This window comes from Labeo rohita, chromosome 11 (assembly GCF_022985175.1).
Source record: "Labeo rohita strain BAU-BD-2019 chromosome 11, IGBB_LRoh.1.0, whole genome shotgun sequence".
In the NCBI taxonomy this organism is placed as follows: domain Eukaryota; kingdom Metazoa; phylum Chordata; class Actinopteri; order Cypriniformes; family Cyprinidae; genus Labeo; species Labeo rohita.
The window spans coordinates 17,098,067-17,123,985 of record NC_066879.1 but is presented as its reverse complement, the minus strand read 5'-3'; the positions used below and the strand labels follow the sequence as shown (position 1 = coordinate 17,123,985).

At 33.3% G+C, this 25,919-nt stretch overlaps 1 protein-coding gene across 3 annotated transcripts in view; it reads right to left on the bottom strand.

Annotated features, from left to right (window-relative positions):
* Positions 1-15,986, bottom strand: part of slc41a1 (solute carrier family 41 member 1) — a 33,450-nt gene extending 17,464 nt beyond the window's left edge. The window contains exons 1-4 of one of the 3 annotated variants that reach the window (XM_051122371.1): positions 15,797-15,986; positions 14,081-14,247; positions 13,532-14,004; positions 6,598-6,705 (exon numbers count right to left, since the gene is read on the bottom strand). In XM_051122371.1, coding sequence (XP_050978328.1) covers positions 6,598-6,705; positions 13,532-13,996 — 573 coding nt within the window. In that variant the 5' untranslated portion in view covers positions 13,997-14,004; positions 14,081-14,247; positions 15,797-15,986. Of the gene's footprint in view, positions 1-6,597; positions 6,706-13,531; positions 14,248-15,796 lie in introns of all 3 variants that reach the window. The other 2 variants (XM_051122370.1, XM_051122372.1) reach the window with 2 other exon arrangements.
* Positions 15,987-25,919: the final 9,933 nt, after the last annotated feature.

Below are 25,919 nucleotides of genomic sequence, written 5' to 3'. Positions count from 1 at the left end.
TTTTAAAAAATTAATATTTTTATTGCAAAACAAAAAACAACAATAAATGAATTCCATTTTTTTTAACTGCCACTTTTAATTTCTATCGCAGACAAAAATCACACTTATAAAAAAAAGTAATATCTCCTTACCAAGCTGCACAATTTGAGAAAAAGTCTGTTCATATTATATTTTAATTTTATATTAAAATATTGTAAAACTACAATAAATAAATAAATTCAAATTTATATTTTATTTTAATAAAAAAAATAATAAATAAATATCTTGCTTCTCAACTAAATACTTTTTTCTCACTGGCACTGTAAATTTCTATTGCAGACAAAAAAAAAACAAATCACAGTTTCATATGAAAAAAATATATCTTTGGCAAGCTGCACAATTTGAGAAAATGTCTGGTTATATTATATTTTAATATATTAAAATATTGTAATATTTTAATGCAAAAAGCCTATAATAAATAAATAAATAATTCCTATTTATATTTTATTTGAATGCAAATGTAAATATTATTAATAAATATTTTGCTTCTTAACTAACTAATAACTATATATATATATATATAATTTTTTTTTTTTTTACTGGAACACTGACATTTTCTACTGTGGACAAAAATTACACTTATAACAAAAAATAATATCTCCTCAGCAAGCTGCACAATTTGAGGCAGGAAGTTTAATTCAGGATTTGTTGAAATCGCTAACCCTACATGTTAGCACAAGTAATAAAACGGCCACTTAAAGCCTCAATACTTGATTCTGTCTACAAATCATTGTAGTCCATTCAGCGTTCACCAGGAGGAAAAACAACAATTCTTTCTTTTTTCCTGCAATCTAATTTCTGTTCTGACACAAACTACAATAACAGCAAATTAGCAGCGGTACTATATAACAAATATCCTGTGCAACAGGATGAAGGAAAAAGCAGGCAGGAGAGGCTCTTAGTGGGCCGGTAGTTGCCTATGTGTAAGTGAAGTAAATGTATGTGTGTGTGTGTGTGCGCGCACAGGGCCTCCGTGAGGCAAAAGGAAGGAGCTCTTGAGTCTGTGCCAACTGCCTGCTGCTCGCTGAGGTGACCCCACTCCGGCGGTCACAGCGATTCTTCCGCACTGCGTCCTGCCTTGTGTAGCGCTCACACACACGGCGTGAGGGGGGGAAACAGAGCTGGCTCGGCTACTTCCACTGCTGATGTAAGGTGAAAAAAATAATTCACCCAAAAATTACTGTCATTGTTTACTCACCCTCATGACTTCAACACTTCTACTGAACACATAAAATAATGTGATGGTCACTCTTCCAGGCATTACAACAAACAGCATCAGAATATGAGTCAGTTTCAGTAAATTTTTACTGTAAATAATTACATGTTAGATCATGCATTTTCTTTCAGGTAAAGCGTTAAATTAAAAATAAAGTAAAATAAATAAATATATAACCATTATATTTTAATATTCTAATTACAAATAAAAACATTTTTAAAAAATAAAATATTTAGTTTCAAGTACATTTATCCTGTTTGAAGGATTTTTAGATTATTTATTGAAATATTATTATTATTATTTATTTATTTAATTTTTTTTGCCAGATAACTTTATAATTATTATTTTTTTCTGCAGTATAACTATTACTTGTTCACAAATCAGATATGAATAATAGGTTTCATCAGAGGGATCATGAGTTACTTGATCAGATTACTTTTTTTCCAAGTAACTAGTAAAGTAATGCATTACATTTAATTTTACAACAAAATATTAGTTACTTTTTCTAACAAGTAACACAAGTTACTTTGTATTCCCATTTATTATATTTAGCTTATATATATTAAGCTTCACATGTACATTTATTTTGTTTTAAGGATGTTTAGGTACATTTTTAACTATTTTTTGGATGTTTTATTGTATATATTTTAATTATATATATATTAATTATAAATGTATTTTTTAATTATTTTATTACTACTATTTTCTGTAGTGTAACAATTTTTTTTTTGACAAAATATTTAATTTTTTTGTTTTTGCATAAACCTGACTAAATTATGTCAAATAAATAAAATATTAAATAAATGCATTTTATATTTTAATATTATATTATAATAACATGTAATGCATTACTTTTAAACTTTTTAAGATAATATCTGATTTATTTTTATTAAATAAATAACAAAAGTTACTTTGTTTTTCCATTTATTTGCTGACACCTCTCCTTTCCCTGTGTTGAGAGAAATTATAAATATATATTTTAGCTTCACATTTAAATTTTTATTGTTTGAAGGACATTTAGGCATTTTTAAACAAATTTTTGGGATGTTTTGTTGCTCAACAGACAAAATAGTTGTATAAACCTATTAATTTAATTTATTGTTTTATTTTTATTACTACCGCAAAAAAAATTAAAGCATTTTCTGTAGTACAACAGACAAAATATATTCCCATAAATAAATAAACGATTAAACGAATTAGTTTTTTTTAAATTATTTATATTATATTTTAATACTATTTTAATAATTTGTTTAATTAATTTACTTTTTGAAATAAGTAACAAATAAGTAAATAAGTTACTTTGTTTTCCCATTTATTTGCCTTTGAGAGAAATTGTGAATGAAGTGCAGAGACACTTTAATCTCACAGAAACCACAGAAAGACTTCAATTGCAAAATACTGAAACGTGAACAATCTGCCCAATACCAGACGTTTGTGCTTTACAGAGATAATAAAATAATACAAGACCAAAATGATCTGTGGATACTATAAGCCAATGACATTTTTTTTTGATTTTCGGGTGAACTATTCCTTCAACAACAGGCTGTCACTTACTGATAAGTGAGGGTCCGAGCAATGACGATAAGCTCTACGCAAACCGCTCTATGCAAAACACGGTGGCGGTCACGCACACAACACTTCTACGAGGTGATAAACCGCACATTTCTGAAGTAGACGTGGGAGGAACTTCTGGCATAGGCAGCGGCTGGAGCCACGTAGCTTTTAGTCTGGTTTTTAGTCCGCGAGCTCAGATAAAATTACGCGTGGCAGAAAGCCAGATTAGGTGCTTTGTGCTGTAGAAACAAGATACACGTTTATGTGACCATTAACATTTTGACAAACAAGTTGTCAAGCAAGCACAGGGTTTACGGGATGTAATGCTTAATAGGATCAAGAGCTAACACCCTCTGACTGAATATTACTGGAACAATGTATAGAGGGCAGTTTAGTCACCTTCCAGGCATTGTGGAATGACACAAGACAAACAACAATATTATTTCATAATTAAAAGGCTAATATTTAAAAATAGCTAGAATCAGAAACAAAACAACATTACCTTTTCTTTTTTAAAATACAATTTTACATCACGTAATGGAAAATCATCTAGTATTTGAATTACGCTACCAGTCAAAAGTTTTTGAACAGTAAGATTTTTTAAAGAAGTCTCTTCTGCTCACCAAGCCTGTATTTATTTGAGCCAAAGTACAGCAAAAACAGTAAAATTTTAAAATATTTTTACGATTTAAAATAACTGTTTTCTATTTGAATGTATTTTAAATTTTAATTTATTCCTGTGATCAAAGCTACATTTTCAGCATCATTATTCCAGTCTTCAGTGTCACATGATCTTTTAGAAATCATTCTAATATGCTGATTTGCTGTTCAAGAAACATTTTTTATTATTATTATTATTATTATTATTATTATTATTATTATTATTAATTCTATTTTTTTAGGATTCTTTGACGAACAAAAAAATCCAAAGGTCAGCATTTATCTGAAATAACTTATAATGACATTTTTAATGTTACAAAAGATTTCTATTTCAGATAAATGCGGTTCTTCTGAATTTTCTATTCATCAAAGAAACCTGAAAAATTCTACTCAGCCGTTTTCAATATAATAACAATAATCGATGTTATTGAGCAGCAAATGAGAATATTAGAATGATTTCTGAAGGATCGTGTGACTGGAGCAATAATGCTAAAAATTCAGCTTTGAAATCACAGGAATAAATTGCATTTTAAAATATATTCAAATAGAAAATAGTTATTTCAAATAGTAAAAATATTTCAAAATTTTACTGTTCTTGTTGTACTTTGGATTAAATAAATACAGGCTTGGTGAGCAGAAGAGACTTCTTTAAAAAACATTACAAATCTTACTGTTCAAAAACTTTTGACTGGTAGTGTAAATAAGCAGTAAAAATCAATATAATAATAATATTTTATTTTAAATATTTGTATTTTTATAAAGTCTCTTATACTCACCAAGACTGCATTTAATCAAAACACTTAAACACAGTAATATTGTGAAATATTATTACAATTTAAAATAACCGTTTTCTGTTTTACTATATTTTAAAACATAATATATTCCTGTGATGCAGCGTTGAATTTTCAGCATCATTACTCCAGTCTTCAGTGTCACATGATCCACTATGCTGATTTGCTGTTCAAGAAGCATTTCTAACTTTTATCAATGATGAAGACATCATTAATAATAATAAAGTGGTACTGCTTAATATTTTTTGCAAGCTGTGATACAAGACATAAAGTTTAAAAGAACAGTATTTATGTAAAATAGAAATCTTTTATAACATTATAAATGGCTTTACTGTCACTTTTGATCAACCCACCCCAAACGTTCTTGTCCACTGCTGACAAAATAAATTTTAGCAAGCATATACACATTTAAAATGTACAGTGTTTCACTTCTAGGAAATACAGTCTCTCAAGCTTTGTCCAATAAAATGCTCACTTGCCATAGAGTAGCAACACAAGTAGTAAATCAAAAGTATTTTAACAAAGGACAAGCCCTTTGATGCGTCCTATTCAAAGTTCCTGTTGGAATAGGAAATATATTGACACAGGCTATTCAAGTGGGTCAAGTTTGTAATACTCCAAAAAGACCCACAGTGACCTAAAGTAAGCCAGAGCAAAAATCCACACCAACGACTATCGGGGTCAAAGGCAGAAATGAAAAATGAGGTCATGTGAGTCTAATTCACACTACGAAAGGTATTCATTCTTTTTAGAAGTAAGACCATTAGAAACCGACAGTGTTTTTAATCTGCTCATAATCAGCAGCGGTTCTGAGAAACAGCACAAAGCTGAGCACTTAGTGTAGATTTACAGCACACGGATGACCTCAAGACTGCGGGCTTGACACTTTCTGCTCACCTGATTGCTTGTGAATCACTGCATGCCAGCAAAGGGCAAATGAACTTTTCCTGAGTATGGGGTTGCAGCTAATTTAAAGTGTTTAAATGAAAGGAACAGCTCACCTAAAAACAAACACTTACTTACTCTCATGTTGTTCCAACACCGCCCTAAATGACATGAGGTGAGCGAATCATGACAAAATGAAACTAATTATGGTCACCTTAAATCATTGCTTTCAAATGTAATGAAAAACAATGTCATCCGACAGCAATGCTCCCAGATTTAACCAGCTAACGTGGGCTGCTTAAGGATGTGTTATGATTAAACATGTAATCTTGCGGCGGGAACTCAGAGAACCATAGCCCAGAAGAATGTCTGGCTTTGCCACAAACCTGGCACATCCGAGTCTAGCCGAGACACACCGAGTGTAGGAGTGCCGAGCGAAACTAGGGGCAAGTGTACGGTCATGTGCTTAACAGGATTAAAATGATGTTAATTTGACCATAGTGTCCTACATGACATCCTATTAAAGAGAATGGGGCAGACGGCCCAAGTTATTACCCTACTTCAGTGAAGGACAATGAAGCTTTGTTTAATAGCAGATAACTATTAGCTATGAGCAAACAAACAACTTTTTACATATTTTGATAAAACTGTATTGTTCAAAAGTTAGGGCTGGTAAGATTTTAACATTTTTGAAAGTCTCTTATCCTAACAAAAATGCAGTAAAAATAGTAATATTTGTGAAATATTATTTTAATTTAAAATTACTGTTTTCTATGTGAATATATCTTAGAATGTAATTAATTCCTGTGATGCAAAGCTGAATTTTCAGCATCATTACACAAGTCTTTAGTCACATGATTCTTCAGAAATCATTCTAATATGATGATTTGCTGCTCAAGAAACATTTCTGATTATTATCAGTGTTGAATGTTAAATCATCTGCCTGTTAAAAAAACTGAATACTAAAATTAAGTTAAATCAACTTAAAAGTAAAAGTCATTTCAACTCATAAGTTAAATCAACTTAAAAGCACAAGTCATTTAAACTTATTTTATTGTAGTGAGTTGAAATGACTTGCATTTTTAAGTTGATTTAACTTTTATTGATTTAAAGTTTATAAGTTGAAACTGGAGAAAATTTTTACAGTGCAGGAATGATTCTTCATATTTCCTCCTGAGGTTACATAAACGCAAACACACCTTTGAAAGCTGCACGGGTAAACATTAGTCACTGTCCAGACAAAAGACAGAAAACAATTCGAGTGAAATTGCATCATGTAATTCAGATAATGAATTACTCACAACGTCTCAGTGATATGACGTCAATAAATATGCTGGCGTGCATAGCTCTTTGTTCCATTTTATCAACGATTATCTGCATCTTGTGCTGACCTACAGTATACACAAGCTATTTTGCTACAATAAAATGATTTAGTCATGCCCAAGGACTTACCGCGGTAGACAGTCTGGACGCGAGGGTCATCTCCAAGTTCCCTTTAAGGCCCAGGAGAGCAGGCACCAGGATGAAGACTTCAGTCACTTCTGTGAATACCGTCCAATGCTATTGAGAAAGAGATGATTTTTAGTTCAAACGCTCACTAAACATTAAAGTCAAACAACATCTAGAGATCTTCTGTAAACCACATTGGAACTAAAGCTGGGAAGATGGATTTTTTTAAAACGAGATCTGTTTGATATCTCTTGCTTTTGAATCATGCCATTTAAAAATCTTATCTTAAGGAAAATTGATTGGACCTAGTCTACTCAATAGTGAAATGGATTTACAAGTTGCTAAAACTTAAAAACAGAGAAACCCATAGAAAATCACAGTGGACACACTTCATAGAAAGGAAAAAATCTGAGAGATACTTCAAAATCTGAATTATATTTTACAAGAGACAGTTTGCTGAAGTATCCCCTTACTCAGATTTTTCTCCTGAGAAAATCTCATGTCTGATATAGATCTTAAAGATCTCAACAATGTGCTCCACAGTAATCTTAGAAACAAACATGAAAAAGAATCATGATAAGATTATAGATCATTCTGCCTGAAAACAATCGTGATATGATATTTTTGGCATATCATCCATACCTTATATGAACAAAATTTAATTTTATATCTACTACCAGTCAAAAGTTGTTGTTTTTTTTAAATAAGTCTCTTCTGCTCACCAAGCCTGCTTTTTTATCTAAAGTACAGCAAAACCAGTAAAATTTAGAAATATATTTACTATTTAAAATAACAGTTTTCTATTTGAATATATTTTAAAATGTAATTTATTCCTGTGATTTCAAAGCTGAATTTTTAGCATCACTGCTCCAGTCACATGATCCTTCAGAAATCATTCTAATATTCTCATTTGCTGCTCAATAACATTCATTATTATTATGTTGAAAACAGCTGAGTAGAATTTTTTCAGGTTTCTTTGATGAATAGAAAGTTCAGAAGAACAGCATTTCTTTTAAACAGAAATCTTTTGTAAATATTTTGTTATTATAAATGTCTTAATCATCACTTCTGGTCAATTTAAAGCATCCTTGTTAAATAAAAGTATTAATTTCTATAATTTCTTTCCCAAAAATTATATATTTTTTTATTTAAATGCTGATCTTTGGATCTTTCTATTCATCAAAGAATCCTGAAAAAAATGTACTCAACTGTTTTAAATATTGATAATAATAATAATAACGATAATGTTTCTTGAACAGCAAATCAGCATATCAGAATGATTTCTAAAGGATCATGTGACTCTGAAGACTGGAGTAATGATGCTGAAAATTTAGCTTTGATCACAGGAATAAATTACATTTTAGGAGATATTCAAATAGAAAGCAGTTATATTAAATAGTAAAAATATTTCACAATATTACTGCTTTTGCTGTATTTTGGATCAAATAAATGCAGGCTTGGTGAGCAGAAGAGGCTTCTTTAAAAAAAAACATTAAAATCTTACTGTTGAAAAACTTTTGACTGGTAACGTGTGTGTCAACAATTGCCATGTTTGTGTACATTTCTATTTTTCTAAAGAATTTTAGAGAATTTTTCAGACAGTATTGATAGCGAAAACTTAATTATATCTCCTGAGCTATGAAGAGGCAGCAATAAAACCTTCCCCCGAGGAACGCTGCATGTACGATTACGCCCTAAAAAATAAACTCTACTCCATTTTTAACAAACCTTTCTAAGCTTCTAATAAGAAACTCTCTGATTACATTGAGCTTATCATCTGCCAGTGTAAAATTCAGGCCAATTTTAGGTTTATTGACGCCCTCGTCCATTTGAACCTTTTCCAAGCGTCCGACTTGAGACATCTAAAGTTGATGACTCCAGTAACTGGCAGGCTGTTTTTTTTCCATTAGGCTTGCAGTGCCTTAGATGCAATGCAGCAGCAGGCTGTATAGATCAATATATAGAAGGAGTGCTTATCTTTAGACTCATTCCCACTGGTGCAGAGCAATTACAGGCCTGACACTGACTATCTAAATCAATCCTAGCATCTTGTCAGCACTTGGAGAGAGCGAGAAAGCGCGGCGGGCACCGCTAACATAACATTGAAGAAAAAGCAAATGGTAAACATAACACAACACAACACAACACGAAATCTTCCACAAATAGCAGCAAAAAGCACTAGTTAAGGAGTTCGAGCAGTGCAGCTTCCAGTAGGCGCGTTTTAATGGCCGTTTCTTTTTCCTTGAGTCTTTGGCAGTGCAGGGGCCACTTTTAAAAAAGGACGAACATCAATTGGGAGCTGGCGCCCGGCCACTTTGTCTTCGGTTCCCTTTGACTGAACCTCCTCTACTCTGTCTATCTCCCTCCCCCAGTACGATGTTGTCTTCAGGGAACAGCGCAGTCCTGGCTAGTGCCTCCATGTGCCTCTAAAGGTTCTGCGAACTTGACGCACAGCAGTGCAGGCATGCAACCGAAGGGGGGGCTCGGATTGCAGGATTGTGTAATGTTGGCTGGCAACGCTCCTTGCTTCCAGCACCTTGGTCTCCAAGGCTCAGAGTATAAGGTCACAGAGGAATTCTGAAGACGCTCTACCAACCTAGGTTGTGTTTAACACCGGTGAATCTGTGCACCCTACGATTTTCGAGATAAACGTATCACTAGTGCAGCCTGTTTAAGAGATAGTTTATCGAAAGAAATAATTTACTCACCCTCATGCTGTTCCAAATCTACACTCTTTAAAACAAAGGTTCTAAAATGGAGTTTCAAGCTTTGCCAATGAGCATTTCAACAGACTTTTCTTAGTGTGAAGTACTTTATAATAATCTAAAGAACCTTTAGAACTATAAAGTTCTTCCATTATAAAGAACATTTAGTGGCTCTGTGGATGAGAGAGGTTGTGGAACACAAAAGATAGGATTCATTTACTTTCATTTACATTTTTAATACCGTCTTTTGTGTTCTGCAGAAGAAAGAAACATGAGAGTGAGTAACTTAATGAGATTATGGAAAATTTGATTATTTCTTACACATCGCTCAACCAATTTTGCTTGTGCGTGTTTCTATGCGGTTGCTAGTCAGTTATAATTGGTTGATACAGTATTGAAGGTTGCTTACTGGCTGAAAAGACAAAAGCAATGCTATAGATCTACACTACCAGTCACAAGGTTTTGCGCAGTAAGATTTTTTATGGTTTTTTTGAAGTCTCTTCTGCTCACCAAGCCTGCATTTATTTGATCCAAAGTATAGCAAAAATTATAATTACAGTAAAATTTTGAAATATTTTTGCTATTTAAAATAACTGTTTTCTATTTGAATATATTTAAAATTGTAATTTATGTATTCCTAATGTCCCCAAATGTATTCCTGTGACTTCAAAGCTGAATTTTAGGCATCATTACTCGAGTCACATGATCCTTCAGAAATCATTCTAATATTCTCATTAGCTGTTAAAAAAACATTTATTATTAATATTATTTTTATTAATATGTTGAAAACAGCTGAGTAAATTGTTTTCAGTTTTTTTTTTGATGAATAGAAAGTTCAGAAGAACAGCATTTTGTAAATCATTATAAATGATCAATTTAAAGCATTCTTGCTAAATAAAAGTATTAATTTCTATAATTTCTTTCTCAAAAATTAATTAACAAATGCTGTTCTTTGGATGTTTCTATTCATCAAATAAATATAATAAAATGTAATAAAAATGTTTCTTGAACAGCAAATTTCTGAAGGATCATGTGACACTGAAGACTGGAGTAATGATGCTGAAAATGTAGCTTTGATCACAGGAATAAAATACATTTTAAAATATATTCAAATAGAAAACAGCTATTTAAAATAATAAAAATATTTCAAATTTTTCATCATTTTACTTTTTCGCTGTATTTTGAATCAAATAAATGCAGGCTTGGTGAGCAAAAGTTCTTTAAAAAAACATTATAAATCTTACTGTCGAAAAACTATTGACTGGTAGTGTAGATATGGTAAAGGTTCTTCAATTTAAGTCTATAGGATATAGTCTGCTCGTTTAAAAAGTGCAAAAACAAGCCACATAATCTGAGACATAATGTATTTCCATAGCACAAACAGTGCTGTTATTGTTAAATCTATTAAGTGAAATAAAGCTGAAATGAAAATATAAATATTACATGAAAAAAGTGACGTTCTAAGTACTAAAATGATTAAAACTGAAATAAAATTAAATTAAAAGCTGAAATGGCAAAAGCATATAAAATTAGGATTAAAATATAAAAATAAAAGCTAATTCAAAATATTAACAAATATACAGTAAGATAAACAAAAACAATATGTAAAGGCACACCCTAAAACAGAGGTGCCCAGTTGGAAGTGAACTCTACAGGACGGCATATTTCCAGGAACAGGACAAAGCATTCCTGCCCTAAATCCTAAATAATATTGACACTAGCCTTAGCAGAGTGACCAAATAATCTTATAAAAGCTTACGTGTTTATGTTATAAAGAACTTAGATGATTTATGTGAATTTGGCAAACAGAACAAGTCATTAGTCTGATCTTTGAGACACTAAGAGAAAGGAAGCTCAATTTTGGCACCTGTTCCTGTCCACAGATACTCTATAGGACATCTGACATAAAACATAAAATCAACAGAGGCCAATGATGTGATCAAATTAAATTGAACTAAACTGAGATTTACTATAAGATCTCAACTCGTGGAAGGTTAGGACAGGACAGGTTACGCTCAATCTGTCTGCATCGAATCCTGTCAATATGTCATGATGGTGGATGTGGTAAACCCTAACTGCCTTCCTGTCAGGCCTTAATGTTTAGTCTCTTGTCCTTGTGGTTAAAATTGTCTAGCACATATTCAGACTTTAGCGCAAACTGGTCTGACTAGAGGTTTTCGAGCACAATACATTCCACATCAGCAGGGTAAAAGGCGAAATCACCATATCGGCTGAAAAACAAGTTCCCATGCTGGTTACGACTACAAAGGGTGTGGAGCTCTGGACTGTATTATGTAGTGAAGTAAAACCTCATGCCTTCTACAATGCTGCACATGAACAACAACTAGTCAATTCTTTCACAATTGGTTATAAAACGTCCCTTCGCCAATCCACAGGTCTACACCCTTTCCTCAGAAAACAACAATAAGTAATAAACAATCGCTCTTTGGATTTTAAATACATGATTTCTATCTTTCACAAAGGAAACTGAGGAAGTGAGGTAAGTATTACAAGGAACAGCACGCCTCCTCAGAGACTCTATACCCACAAAGTTTTTGAAAAACCCCAAGCGGTTAACCATTTTTGCATCTACCAGGGCACAACAGGAAGTCATGCGGTATGACCATCTGTAGAGTGACGCATTTTCAAAAGGTAGTGTAGATTACCCAAATACATTCTTAAAGAAAAGCTCTTTATGGGCATCTAAGGATCAATGAAGAACCTTTAACACCCATAGAAACATTCCATTAAAAAAAGGTTCTTCACAGTAGATAAAAGGTTCTTTAGATGCTAATAAAAATAGTTCTTTTAAGAACTATACACTAAAAGGTTCTTTGCAGAACCTAAACTGAATCTGCATTGCTCACTGCTAACTTCATCTTTATTAGACTGACCTTAAAAATATATACAACCTGTCAGCTGGGATGTGCTCCTTATTTTTAAACAGACTGATTGTAAAAATACACACATGCAGGCTTGCACTGAGTAAATCTAAATCTATCTATCTATCTATCTATCTATCTATCTATCTATCTATCTATCTATCTATTCATCTCATTTCAGTGAAAACAGACCCCTACATGAAAGTCAACACCATTACACCCTTTCACATGCTGTTAGGGACAGGGGAAGCCCTTTAGCGTGGAACAGCACATGTTCATTGCTTATTTGGAAAGAATCTGTTATCTGAACATCCAGTATCTTGTCCGACATGCTCTTCAACTCTTAGCACAGGGTAGCATTTAATAAACCCTGACTGATGGCATTCTGTCAATGCCATTACAAGCATGCAAAATGCCAGAGAGAGTCAAAATTAGTTTTAGTACAAGATTTATAAGGGTTATGCTTTAATAGAATCATGTCATCTATGGTTCTAACACCCATGGAAACTTTTTATTACACAAAATGTTCTTAATAGTGAAAAGAGGTTGTTTAAATTATTAAATGTCCTTTACACTTTAAAAAAACGGTTATTTTAATAACTGTTTACTGAAAAGTCCTTGGTTCTTTTATGGCATTTGCTGCGAAAACTCACAGTTTTCCAGAACTTATTCTCATATATTCCAATATTTTCCACATTTTTTCCAGAATTTTAACAGCTTATGATCCTTTTTATGTATCGATTTAACTACACTACCAGTCAAATGTTTTTGAACAGTAAGTTTTTGAATGTTTTTTAAAGACGTCTCTTCTGCTCACCAAGCCTGCATTTATTTGATCCAAAGTACAGAAAAATAGTAAAATTTTGAAATATTTTTACTATTTAAAATAACTGTTTTCTATTTGAATGTATTTTAAAATGTAATTTATCCCTGTGATCAATGCTGAATTTTCAGCATCATTACCCCAGTCATTTTTAAAGCTTTAGCAAGGATGCTTTAAATTAATTCAAAGTGATGTTAAAGACATTTATAATGTTACAAAAGATTTCTACTCAGCAAATCAGAATATTAGAATGATTTCTGAAGAATCATGTGACTGGAGTAATGCTAAAAAAATTCAGCTTTGAAATCACAGTAATAAATTACATTTTAAAATATATTCAAATAGAATATAGTTATTTTAAATAATAAAATTGTTTCAGACTTTTACTGTTTTTGCTGTGCTTCGGATCAAATAAATGCAGGCTTAGTGAGCGGAAGAGACTTTGTCAAAAACATTAAAAATCTTACTGTTCAAAAACTTTTGACTGGTAGTGTACATTAAACACCAAGCAATTGGGTTTTACTCACCTGAACAATGTCCAGAACCATGCCAGCTGCAACTGTCCCAAACCCTGCCAGCAGGAAAGGGAACAAAACCTGGAGTCCGATAGAAAAGGATGTTTCCTTTAGCGGAGCCGGCGGCACCGGGCTTTGGTCCGTACTAGTGTCATCACTCTCGTTGCTTTGGCTGGCATTCTCCAGGAGCGCGTCCTCTTCCCTCTGGCCCTTAGCGTTGGCCCGACAGTCGAGGACCACCATGTCCGGCCGCTCGTTTTCCTGATCGCCGTGGTCCGGTATGGAGGTCATCTCTGTAAGTTCGTACTCCCCAGGAGTCTGGGGCACCTCCTCGGGGTTGTCGGGTAGTATAACCGGATGGACCGACCCGTTGGAGTGGTGGAACGCTGGCGGCGCCCCCTCCTTCTTCATCTCTATCCTTTCCGTCCCGGTGGACATGTCGGACAGTTTGTCTTGATCTTTCGACCAGAGTACCATGCGGAGGCCTTAGGATGTAAAGTGTCAGTTAAGAAGAAACTAGCAAGCTTGAGGGTCTTACGTGAGTTCAGATCAGCCGTTCACCTGATCTCTGGAGATCAGTTTATCCCATTAAAGACGGTTGGTGCTGATGAATGAGTCTACAGGTCGGGAAAAAGAGGCAGGTGCGTTCCCCGTCTCCAGGCTTGTGTAAGATCCTGCCTGAACTTGGGTAGCATGCAAATTACGTTCCCCATTCAAAGCAAATTTTCCTTTAAGACATAACAACAAAAAGCCACATGTTAGTCTGGTGCAAAAAATAAAACATACAAGTAAAATATTCCTCACAAAATTGACAAAGCTGATATCTAGCACAAAAATGAATGAGAAAAATGGCTTTGAGGGTCGTAATGAACATCCACTGCTGGAGTCTCTTAGAGTCACTTGGCTAAAACTTTCTAACCAGCTCTGGGCAGTTGAAGGGCTGGAGACGTCTCACTTTACACCACGTGGTAAATTGGTTTTTGAAATGTATTTAAAGGTCTCTGGAGCCAGTGTAATGTTACAACTCACTGAAATGCCTGAGTATGATAAGGTTGACATGTCACCTGCCAAAGGGAATGACATCTATTATAAGTTCTCAAATTATTTTAGCTCTTAAAAAGTCTACTTTCTTCAGTTTCATTTAGACATCATTGTACCCTCTGAGATAGATATTATGTATCTGTCAACCTACTAAATTGAAAACTTAGGTTTAATTGCTGCCTTAATTTAAATTAAATGTGCTTTATGTATTAAGACTTTAGATAGATAGACTTTTACAAACGTTAAAAACCGGTTTTAGTTTCAATGAAAAACACGTCATGGCACGTATGACGGCATTCACTTTCCGCCGGACGTAAAATCTTCAAAAAACCGACTCTGACGTGATATACTTTGAAGCATGACGAAACTTTCTGGGCGATTCTTCAGAGAAACTAGCACCCAGAAACGTCTTTTCGGCACGGCAGAAGGAAGAGGGGATACGAGCCAACAACAATTTGCTCATTACCTCCACACTGAAACAAAATCCCTACTTAGTAGTCCGATCAAATCCAGCGCAGCATGGGACGACGTAAATTAACACGGCTCGGTGCTGCTTCGCTTCGCATCAACACTTCGCTCGTATATCCCTCAGTAAAGAAAGTTCATTCCGTTTATTTAAGACTTACTTAAAACTTAATACCGACTGGAACAAAGTGGCGAAAATACCTATTTGAGGGCAAAACAGTACAAACTTGTGTAAAAGTATGTGGGTTTTTTAAAATCAAGGTTCTTCAGTGGTTCTGTCGAGCACTTTGGGTTCATCAAGAACCCTCGGTAAACCATTTTGGATGCTTAGGGTTCCTGAGTTGATATTTTTGTTTCGATACAGATTCAAAAAAGTTCTTAAAGTTATTTAAAAACAAATTACATTATAGCATCAGTGGTCTGAGGTTTACATACATAAAGTTCTTTTTTGGAACTCTCAAAAATTCTCTTGCGGAGCAAGCGTTTGAGGTTCTAAATGGAACGTTTAAATTTAAAATTTAATGGTTTAAATTTTTAAAACTGGATAGTTTTAAATGTTTTATACAGCCAGTGTATATTAGAGCACTAGATAATCTCGTGTCATTTATGGTTTTACAATCGCATCACTGAAACAGAGCTAATGCGGTATTCGCATACATCGCCAATGGGTCAAAACAAATAACAAATTGCAGTTAAACAGATTAATTTGTCATAACAGGTAACAATATGGTATTTAAAGACCCATGTAAATTAGTCACCTCTTGCGCCTACCTTGTAAAGAAGACACTAAAATGCTCAATGCGGACCTGCTGTCATTCTCCTGTCATTCAGGCGGATCTCGTCCCCTTATCTATGGTTATGGAGCCAGACCGAGATTAATCAGTAACCTCTCGACTGAGGCTGTCAACTCCGATCCGTTACATTGTTCCATTTGACACGCGCTCGATCCTGCGCATCTATATGACAGGAGGAAGTCGCTAGGCGGGCAACGCTGACGATGATTACGAATCCTACTATGGAAAACGCTTGGCTCATGAATATCTAATTAGACCGCACAGCCGTTGCTTGGTTACCGTTCCGGTGCGTCCAGTCACGGAACGTAATTAATATTCATGAACCCATAACCTTCGCCCTAGTAGGATTCGCTGCTTCGCGAACTGTCTAGCGCACTTTTACGCAGAGACACCTTGTCAGCCAATCAGAGCGCCGAGCGTCACTGCACATAATTAATATTCATGAGACAAGCCTTCGCTGTAGTAGGACGAGTAGGGATCGCGGGATTTGTGTGTGTTAATGTGTGTTCATTTACAAGGATGAGGAAGCGCGGTTGATTTTAATTTAACAATACCCTGGATAATCATTGAAACTAAACATGTTTGTCTTCCTGAAACGTTTCCGAAGACTGTAATACATTCACTGCACCCAGTGTACCAATAAAACTGAATCAATAGGAATTATTCTTCATACATGAGAACACTATTGAGGTAACTAGTTTTCAATAAATTTTGTTACATTTAGCAACAAATCTCTTTGTGGAAGTATATATATATATATATATATATATATATTCAAAGGATTTCTATAATAATATATTTATAGGTCTTTATATACTACAATATATGGTGGAAGTAATATAATATATTAATATATGTATATAATATGTATATATTATATATGTAAATATTTATATAATGTATATATATGGTAAAATTCTTAAATATTCTTAAATATATCTGTATATATATACACACACACACACACACACATGTAATTATAAATAACAGCATATATGTACATATATGTATACATATATATTTGGGTGTGTGTGTGTGTATATATATACAGATATATTTAAGAATATATATATATATATATATATATATATATATATATATATATATATATATATGTGGTTGTATTTATATATGATTTATTTATATATATAATTATGTATAAATAACATATGTATATATGTATGTATATATAGAGTATGTAGTGCTACTTGTTTATATATTATTTATAGTTAAAAAAGGGGTTTAAAAAAGATGTTTCTCTTGTTGTTTTTTATGCTTTAACAAAAAATACACACACACACACACACATATACATACATATATATATATATATATATATATATGGTGTTATTTATTTATATTTTATATATAGTCATACATAATATATGGTAAAAAATGTGGGGGTTTTTATAAATACATAAACCATAACACTGACTTGAAAAATGTTGTATATAATTGTATAAAAACTTTATTTTTTTTAATATTTTTAATATTATTATTAATAATTGTAGAAGAGGCTTGCATAAAGAAAACAAAATTACTACTTTTTTTTCTTCCAGTACATGCAGTATAAGCCTCAGCACTGAGAAGTCACAAGGCATAGCTTTATTCTGAGAGCTATCGGGATGATGGGAAGCTGCTCTCAGCTGGCCAACCGGGACACCACAACATGCTTACACCCCAAGGCATCAACACGATCCACAAACTGACCCCTAACAAGATCCCCTGGCGCTCCGTGCTCAGTAGTGCTTCTCAGGGGACTTTGGGCCCCAGCAAAAAGAAAAGTTGCTTTGAGAGTTATTATTCAGCTTGCCAACAAGAATGTGTAAGAATACGAGGTCTAAGAATGTTTATCGTAAATTCCAAAGTAGCTCTTTCTAAAAACCTGATCTTGTAAAGCTTCTAGCCTTGGGCGGGATCTAAGAAATCAGTTTATAAGAAATCAAAACTGAGGCCTTTGTGGTTTCAAATTGGAAATTCTTGTCTCCCTCTGATAAGGGACAAACACATTACAAAAGTGAATGTGTTTACTGCCCTGTGCTACTTAACGCAGGCCTGCTGTCCTTAGTGACCTTATGGACCTGTATTTTGAAGCATGTATTTGTTTTCAGGACACTTTCAAAGGGCCGACGTGCACTCACAGATAACCTATTTATTTGTCTTGTCAGACGGTATTATCTGACTGGTGATATCATTAATTTGTAGGTAGTTGTAGATGTGTACAGCATATTAACTATAAAAAAGGGATCGAATGCAATTATGTCACCAAGTGTTTAACTTGGTTCTTGCCATATGATTACAAAGAGCAGTACAACAGAGTGCTGATGACGGTTACACATGCCATTCTCATGAGAACCAAACAAAGCATGCAGACAAACAAGTAAATTCATCAGAAAGAACCAGGCGGGGTTTGGAGTTAAGTTCAGTCACATGAAGTTCAGTAAGTCCACATCAGCTGATACAAGGTGAGAGTTTGTTGAACTGCTCTAAATTAATGGAATGTAAAGGTCATGGACTAATTTCAGCAAGACCCGTCTAGAAAACGCAAACTTAAATATCACTATCAATGCATTCCCAGCAGAAGATAATATAAATGAATAGAACAGAATCTTAATTATACGCCTGGGGCCAGGGGGAATTATTGGACTGTACGTGTGGTAGTGAAAAACACAGTATAATTACACCTGTAATTATAGATTATAATTATGCAGTGAGCATTAACAGTACATAATACACAATATCAAAACAATAAAACAAAGAAATGCTGATTAAAACATGGTTGACCTGGGTATATAGAACCAACAAAAAGATTTAATTTAATTAAAGTTTTATTAGACATACACTACTCATGCTCACCATTGCTGCATTTAATACAGTAAAAACTGTAATATTGTGAAATATTATTACTATTCAAAATTACTGTTTTAATATATGTTAAAATGTAACTTATTTCTGTGATGCAAAGCTGAATTTTCAGCATCATTACTCCAGTCTTCAATGTCACATGATCCTTCAGAAATCATTCTAATATAGTATTGCTTAATATGTTTATGGAAACCACAATACATTTTGATGGATAGTTCAACTTTCCGAAAACTTTCAGTCTTAGAAAGATCAAAAGAACAGCTTTTTAATTTTTTTGTAACAATGTTAATTTCTTTAAAGTCATTTGACCATTTTAATGTATCTTTGCTGAATAAAAGTATTAATTTATTTAACAAAAAAAACAAAACAAAAAAAAAAAAAAAAAACAATATTATTGACCTTTGCTCGGTATATACACTACCAGTCAAAAGTTTTTGAACAGTAAGATTTTTAATTTTTTTTTCTTCTGCTCACCAAGCAGAATTTAAAGTAAAATTTTTAGTACAATTAAAAGTAAAAGTTAAGTAAAATTTTGAAATATTTTTACTATTTAAAGTAACTGTTTTCTATTTGAATACATTAAAATGTAGTTTATTTCTGTGATCAAAGCTAAATTTTCAGCATCATTACTCCAGTCTTCTGTGTCACATGATCCTTCAGAATTCTTTTTTTTTTGGAAAAAGAAATTACAGAAATTAGTACTTCTATTTAGCAAGGATGCTTTAAATTCATAATAAAGACATTTAAAATTTGAAAAAAGATTTTTATTTCCGATAAATGCTGTTCTTCTATTTATCAAAGAAACCTGAAAAAATTCTGCTTAGCTGTTTTTTAACATAATAATAATAATAATAAATGTTTTTTGAGCAGCAAATCAGAATATTAGAATGATTTCTGAAGGATCATGTGACTGGAGTAATGATGCTAAAAATTCAGCTTTGAAATCACAGGAATAAATTACATTTTAATATATATTTAATATATATATATAACAGTTATTTTAAATAGTAAAAATATTTCAAAATTTTACTGTTTATGCTGTACTTTCAATCAAATAAATGCAGGAATGCAAAAAAAAAAAAAAAACACACTACTGTTTAAAAAACACTACAAATCTTACTGTTCAAAAACTTTTGACTTGTAGTGCAAATGATTTTATTCCACACATGAGCTGATGATACAGATCTTTATTGTTTATTCCTCAGTTTATAGCCTATAAACTCATTCCTTGTTTTATGTTTGGCCACAAACCATTTGGCAGAAACATACTCTCATTTGGCACCAAAATTCGACTTTTGCAAATCAAATTGAAATATTTTCAGAACACCATTTAGACGTGTAATATTTCTATCACACCTTATCTTGTTATTTTCACACCCATAGCATCCCCTAACAGAAAACGGATGGTTACATCAGCTGTATATCTGGTATAAACTATTGTGTTAGTTTGAGACTAAACTTTTGAAACTTTAAAACTGTACTCAGTAGTCAGGGTTCATAACTCCTACTCACTAGCTCTGAGATGAACTGCCTGTGCTAGTCAAGCGATAACCCTATGCATCTCAATTTAAAAACCAGCAAAGTGTTGAAGTGTCTTCACTCCTTCCTAAGGTAGAGATGAGCTGACAAAACAAATCTATCCATAGCAACAGCATCATGACAACCACTCTCTCCTGGCAACTCTCCGGATATCTGTGCCAGATCGGTCCGCCGTGCCTTGTTTTTGTTTTTTTTTTCCTTTTAGGAATGTTCACTTGGATTTGGACAGGCTGTTACTAAAGTGTGTAACTGTGTACTCCGCTAGTATTAAAGCAGTGTAAATTGTCTCTTAAAGCAACAGTTCTCCCAAAAATGAAAATGATGTTCATCATTTACTCACCATTAAGTTGTTCCAAACCTGTGTGAGTTTCTGTTTAAACTGTTTAAATCACCAGCATATCTTCTTTTGTACCCTATAGAAGATAGAAACTCAGGTTTAGAATTTTTATTTGGTAACAAAACTATAAAGAAAGTAAACCTTGGATGCACTGTGGGGTGAAAAAGTTTGCCAAATGTGCAAATACTATGATTACGTAAAGGGATTTCTCTATTTTAGAACAGGGTGAACACAGCTCACATTTGACATGACATTTGGCGCAAGGTCCAATGCCGTAAATTGCATAAGCGCACACATTTCAGTTGAATTGAAAGAACAGAAAGAATTGATTTTACAGATTACATCTGTTTATTTTGGGTCGCAGTTCACAAAGCACCTTACGATCAAACGAAAGACAGAAAATTACAGTGTCATCTGAATTTCCTAAAAATTAAAAATACAGATGTTTATGTTAAAACTGTCATAACTACAAACCTCGTATATAAAAGATCTGTTATTTTAGTATTTAGATGCTATTAAAGTTTTTTGCATTATTATTATTATTTATTATTATAGGCATATTTTGCATTAGGTTTTATTTTTGGATTTTTACCAATTTATATATATATATATATATATATATATATACAGCTGAAGTAAAAAGTTTACATACACCTTGCAGTGTATCAAAATAAGAGGAATCATTTAAAATGCATGCTATTTTTTTATTTATTACTGACCTGACCTGATATTTCACATAAAAGCCGTTTACATACAGTCCACAAAAGAAAATAACAGTTGCATTTATATATATATAAAAAAAAGTTCATAAACTTGATTCTTAATACTGTGTACCCGATTGATCCACAGCTGTTTTTTTTTTTTTTTTTAAATGATAGTTGGTCATCGGTCCCTTGTTTGTCCTGAACAATTAAACTGCCTGCTGTTCTTCAGAAAAATCCTTCAGGTCCCACAAATTCATATTTTTGTGTATTTGAACCTTTTCCAACAATGACTGTATGATTTTGAGAAAATTCAAACGTTCACTGATGCTACAGAAAGAAACACGATGCATTATGAGCTGTGGGTGAAAACTTTTGAACAGAATGAAGATGTGTACTTTTTTTTTATTTTGCCTAAATAACTTTTTTTTTTTTTGTTTCATTAAGTACTGCCCTTCAGAAGCTACAGAAGATACTTACATGTTTCCCAGAAGACAAAATAAGTTAAGTTTACCCTGATCTTCAATTCCAAAAGTTTTCACCCCCCGGCTCTTAACGCCTTGTGTTTCCTTCTGGAGCATCAGTGAGCATTTGAACCTTCTGTAATAGTTGCATATGAGTCCCTAGTTGTCCTCAGTGAGAAAAGATGGATCTCAAAATCATACATTATGTAAACTTTTCACTTCAACTGTATATGGTATTTATATATATATATATTTTTTATTTCAGTTTTAGGTATTTTAATACATCATGTTAATAAAAAGAAGAAATGTTGCTTTTGCAACTGGCTGAAATAAAATAAGTTTAATAAGTGATATATTTTAATTTCAGTTCATTTCAAGTAATGAAATTGTTTTTATGGTTAGCTAATTATAATTACCCTGTTCATTTTCTGAGTGGAGGAAGCCTAGCACTTACAGTATTTAATTTTTTATTTAACACATCATATCTGCCATCACTTCAGCTCTAAAAGTTACATGGTGATCATTCTGAGTAAATAGTCTCTGACGCATAATCAAAACCTGCTGGCCTTGCTGACATGCCCTGATTCCAGCTTTAGTGACACGTCTTACTGGAAACATGAACAGTTTGGTTTGCTTACCTGACAACAAATGAAGTCACTGCCCATATTTCTCCAGGTATTATCTGATCTCGGGGAACTCTGTGTCTTGCTACAGGTGAGCAGAAACTTACCTCCTGACCTTGTTTACCTTAAAAGACCACAAGAAAAGACAGTTTTACTGTTTGGAATAAACACAATGGGAGGGCTAGAATACTGGCTGTTTACTCTAAATTAAACTTAATTTTAATCACAATCAAAACAAAATGTTCTACAGTGTTTTTTTTGTAATTTGAGAACCTCTGCCCTAATTGCTGAATTAACATGTTCTTGTTCCTGTTGACTGTAGTTTGAAGCAAAAGTGTCAGGTTTAATTTTACATTTACACACATAGTCACTTTGCTGTCAACAAGTGCAGTTTAAGAACAGTGTCAGCGTTAATAAAACCCTCGGTCATTACCCAGCCGACAAAGAACATGCAAGTGTGTAGGCTGAGCAAATATAAATGCCCTAAAACTCCAAATATACCAGAAGGACAAAGGTACGAATTGACATATTCACTAGATTAATCCAAATATACCAGAAGGACAAAGGTACGAATTGACATATTCACTAGATTAATTTGACATATATATATATATATATATATCACGCCTCTGTCTGTGTAAAATATTATTTGATATTATTAATATATAAAATAAATAAATGATATAAAAAATATTTTATGTTTTAATTTGGAGCATTTTTGCATAAAACGACAATTTGTCTAAATTACAAAAAAGATGCCATGTTTCAGACATGGTTATATTCATTTTTAGACTACACAATACCAATGTTTTTAACTTCAGAAAAGTTAATAAATCTTTATTTGGTGGAATAACCCAGATTTTTAATCACAACAAATGAAAACATATGTTACTTTGACCAACTGTCCTTTTTTGGACTAAAAAAAATAAAAAGAGAGATCTAAATGACAATATTTTTATTTTCACCATTAAATATAAATAATTCTTACATACATAAAGTATGTTTAATATATACACACTAGCAGTCAAAAGTTTTTGAACAGTAAGATTTTAAATGTTTTTTTTTTAAAGAAGTCTGTTCTGCTCACCAAGCCTGCATTTATTTGATCCAAAGTACAGCAAAAACAGTACAATTTTGAAATATTTGTACTATTTAAAATATATGTTTTCTATTTGAATACATTTTAAAATGTAATTTATTCCTGTGATTTCAAAGCTGAATTTTTTGGCATCTTGTAAAATATCAAATAAATAAATATAATAAAATATTACTAATATTTTTTAAAAAGCATTAAATTATTAAACATTTTAATTAAGTTAAATTTAATTAAATAAATAAATCATAAATGAGCGGTTGCTAAAGTATGTGATAGTTTCCCCTTCAATGAATTTAATGGCATTTTTTCCCCTTTTTTTTTTATCTGCCAGGCTTCAATGATAAATCGAATGGTTTAGAAAAGTAATAGCACACCTCAGACATCCGTACAATTTGAAGCATCTTACTTCATGAGGTGCAAAGTTTAATACAAACTTCAAACTGCATAACCCTATAGCAAGCACCACTAATGATAATAATACTATATTCCAATTTCAGACACAAACTCTCATATCTATCCAGATTTAAAGATTATCCCAGGTGGTTAAGACTCACAAATTTAGCCCTGCATCATGATTATGACAAACATCTTCTCGGTAGATAAAGACATTGCCTTGAATTTTTCTTCCTGCTACTCTTTCCACCCCCAAACCCAGCAAGAGTTACATATCTGATTCAAGCTCGCAAATCCCATTATGCGACTTTACTGAGCTTCGGCGTGTAGCAGCATGCGTTCTATTTGTTTCAATATGAGGAATGAAAATTGTGTTATATCACACCGCTCGATTTGTTATTAAATATAACAGAACATTATTTCAAACCCTGCTTGTTGCAATCATGCTTTCTGAAATAGCACAGAATTGTATAATTTGTTCCCCATTCTGAGTCATAAGCTTGCTAGTTTAGCACAGAGTGTGAGCATTTTCCACTTTAGACAGACTTTGCTAAATTTTACCTCATTGTTCTTACACCGAAACATCATTAAAGCTTCGCTTTAATACATTCAGAGCCGTGCCGCAGATAGCTTAACACAACTAATGTGGAAAATTCTCCACTGAGGTGCAAAAGCCATCCCTGACAGTCACCCGGTGGTCCTGAGCCTGCCAAGGTCACGTGATCAGAATACTGACCAGGTTGATGGGGCCAGGAGGTACCTCAGACAGGAAGGTTTGGTTATAGAGTAGCCTGACCGCATGTATCACATCTTAAAAAGGTACTTCAGCCCCAGAACATTTCACCTTGTGTGCCCTCAGGGTGCCTCGTGTCCAGAATAGGAAGTGTTTCACAAATGAGTGTTGGGATTTGTTTCTCCTAGAAAAGCTTTATAGAAAAATCATGTGCCTGTTAAAGAATAATGCATGTTCGCTTATAAAATCCGTTGCAATTCCGGATGTCCCTGTTATTCCTATCCCTTCTAGTGTCATAACTGATTAGGACATAATATAAAGCCAAAATAAATAGTTTTTTGTAGTTTTGTAAAACAGGCTAAGTGTGCCTTTTCAGTCACTTTAAGCATACATAAACTGATTAACAGTGTCACCAAGTGGTAAACGGTATAAGTGCAGGCTTACCAACCAGTCACTGAGGTTGACAGTCCGGTTCTCTTGAGTGAATCGCTCCGGATGGTTCGTTCCAATGAACTGATTCAAATTAAATGATTCCATCGCTCAGTGGGCTTCCAACCTGCTTAAACAGAATCAAAACACATACACACACAACAAACCTTTATAGTCTTATAAAGCTTGTTTGTTGGCTTTTTTCAGCTAGCTAGGCCGGGGTCACAGCTAGTTTTTTTTTCCTTAAATATGAAGAGGTCAAACAACAGATTAATGTGTCCAAGTTTCACAAAAAGTCAGACATTGCTGTTTTTGTCACTCTACTGAGGAAGATGTCATTCAGTTGTTTGTCAGTGCATTCACACAGAGACATTTTGGTCATTTTTTAACGTTCATTTAATTTCGCGAACCTAAATTATACGCAAACTCGCTCCGACCCCTGGTGAAAAAACCAGCATGTAGGTATGCTGGTAGGTGTGTTTTGATGCTGGGATGCTGGTTTAAAAAGCACGTATAGTGACGGGAAATGGCGGGAAACTCAGAATCAGTAAATAATTGCGTCACAATCAGATTTGATTGCGAATCATTTGATTCTGATCGGGACGTCCCTGGTGAAAAAAACAGCATATGCTGGTAGGTATGTTTTGATGCTGGTGCTGGTTAGGTAGGTTTTGATGCTGGTTTAAGCTGGTCCTTTGCTGGTTTTTGCTGGTCATGTTGCTAGTCAAGGACCAGCATAAACCAGCTAAGGACCAGCATAAACCAGCAAAGGACCAGCATAAACCAGCATCAAAACATACCTACCAGCATATGCTGGTTTTTTCACCAGGGACGTCCCGATCAGAATCAAATGATTCGCAATCAAATCTGATTGCAACACAATTATTTACTGATTCGGAGTTTCCCGCCATTTCCCGTCA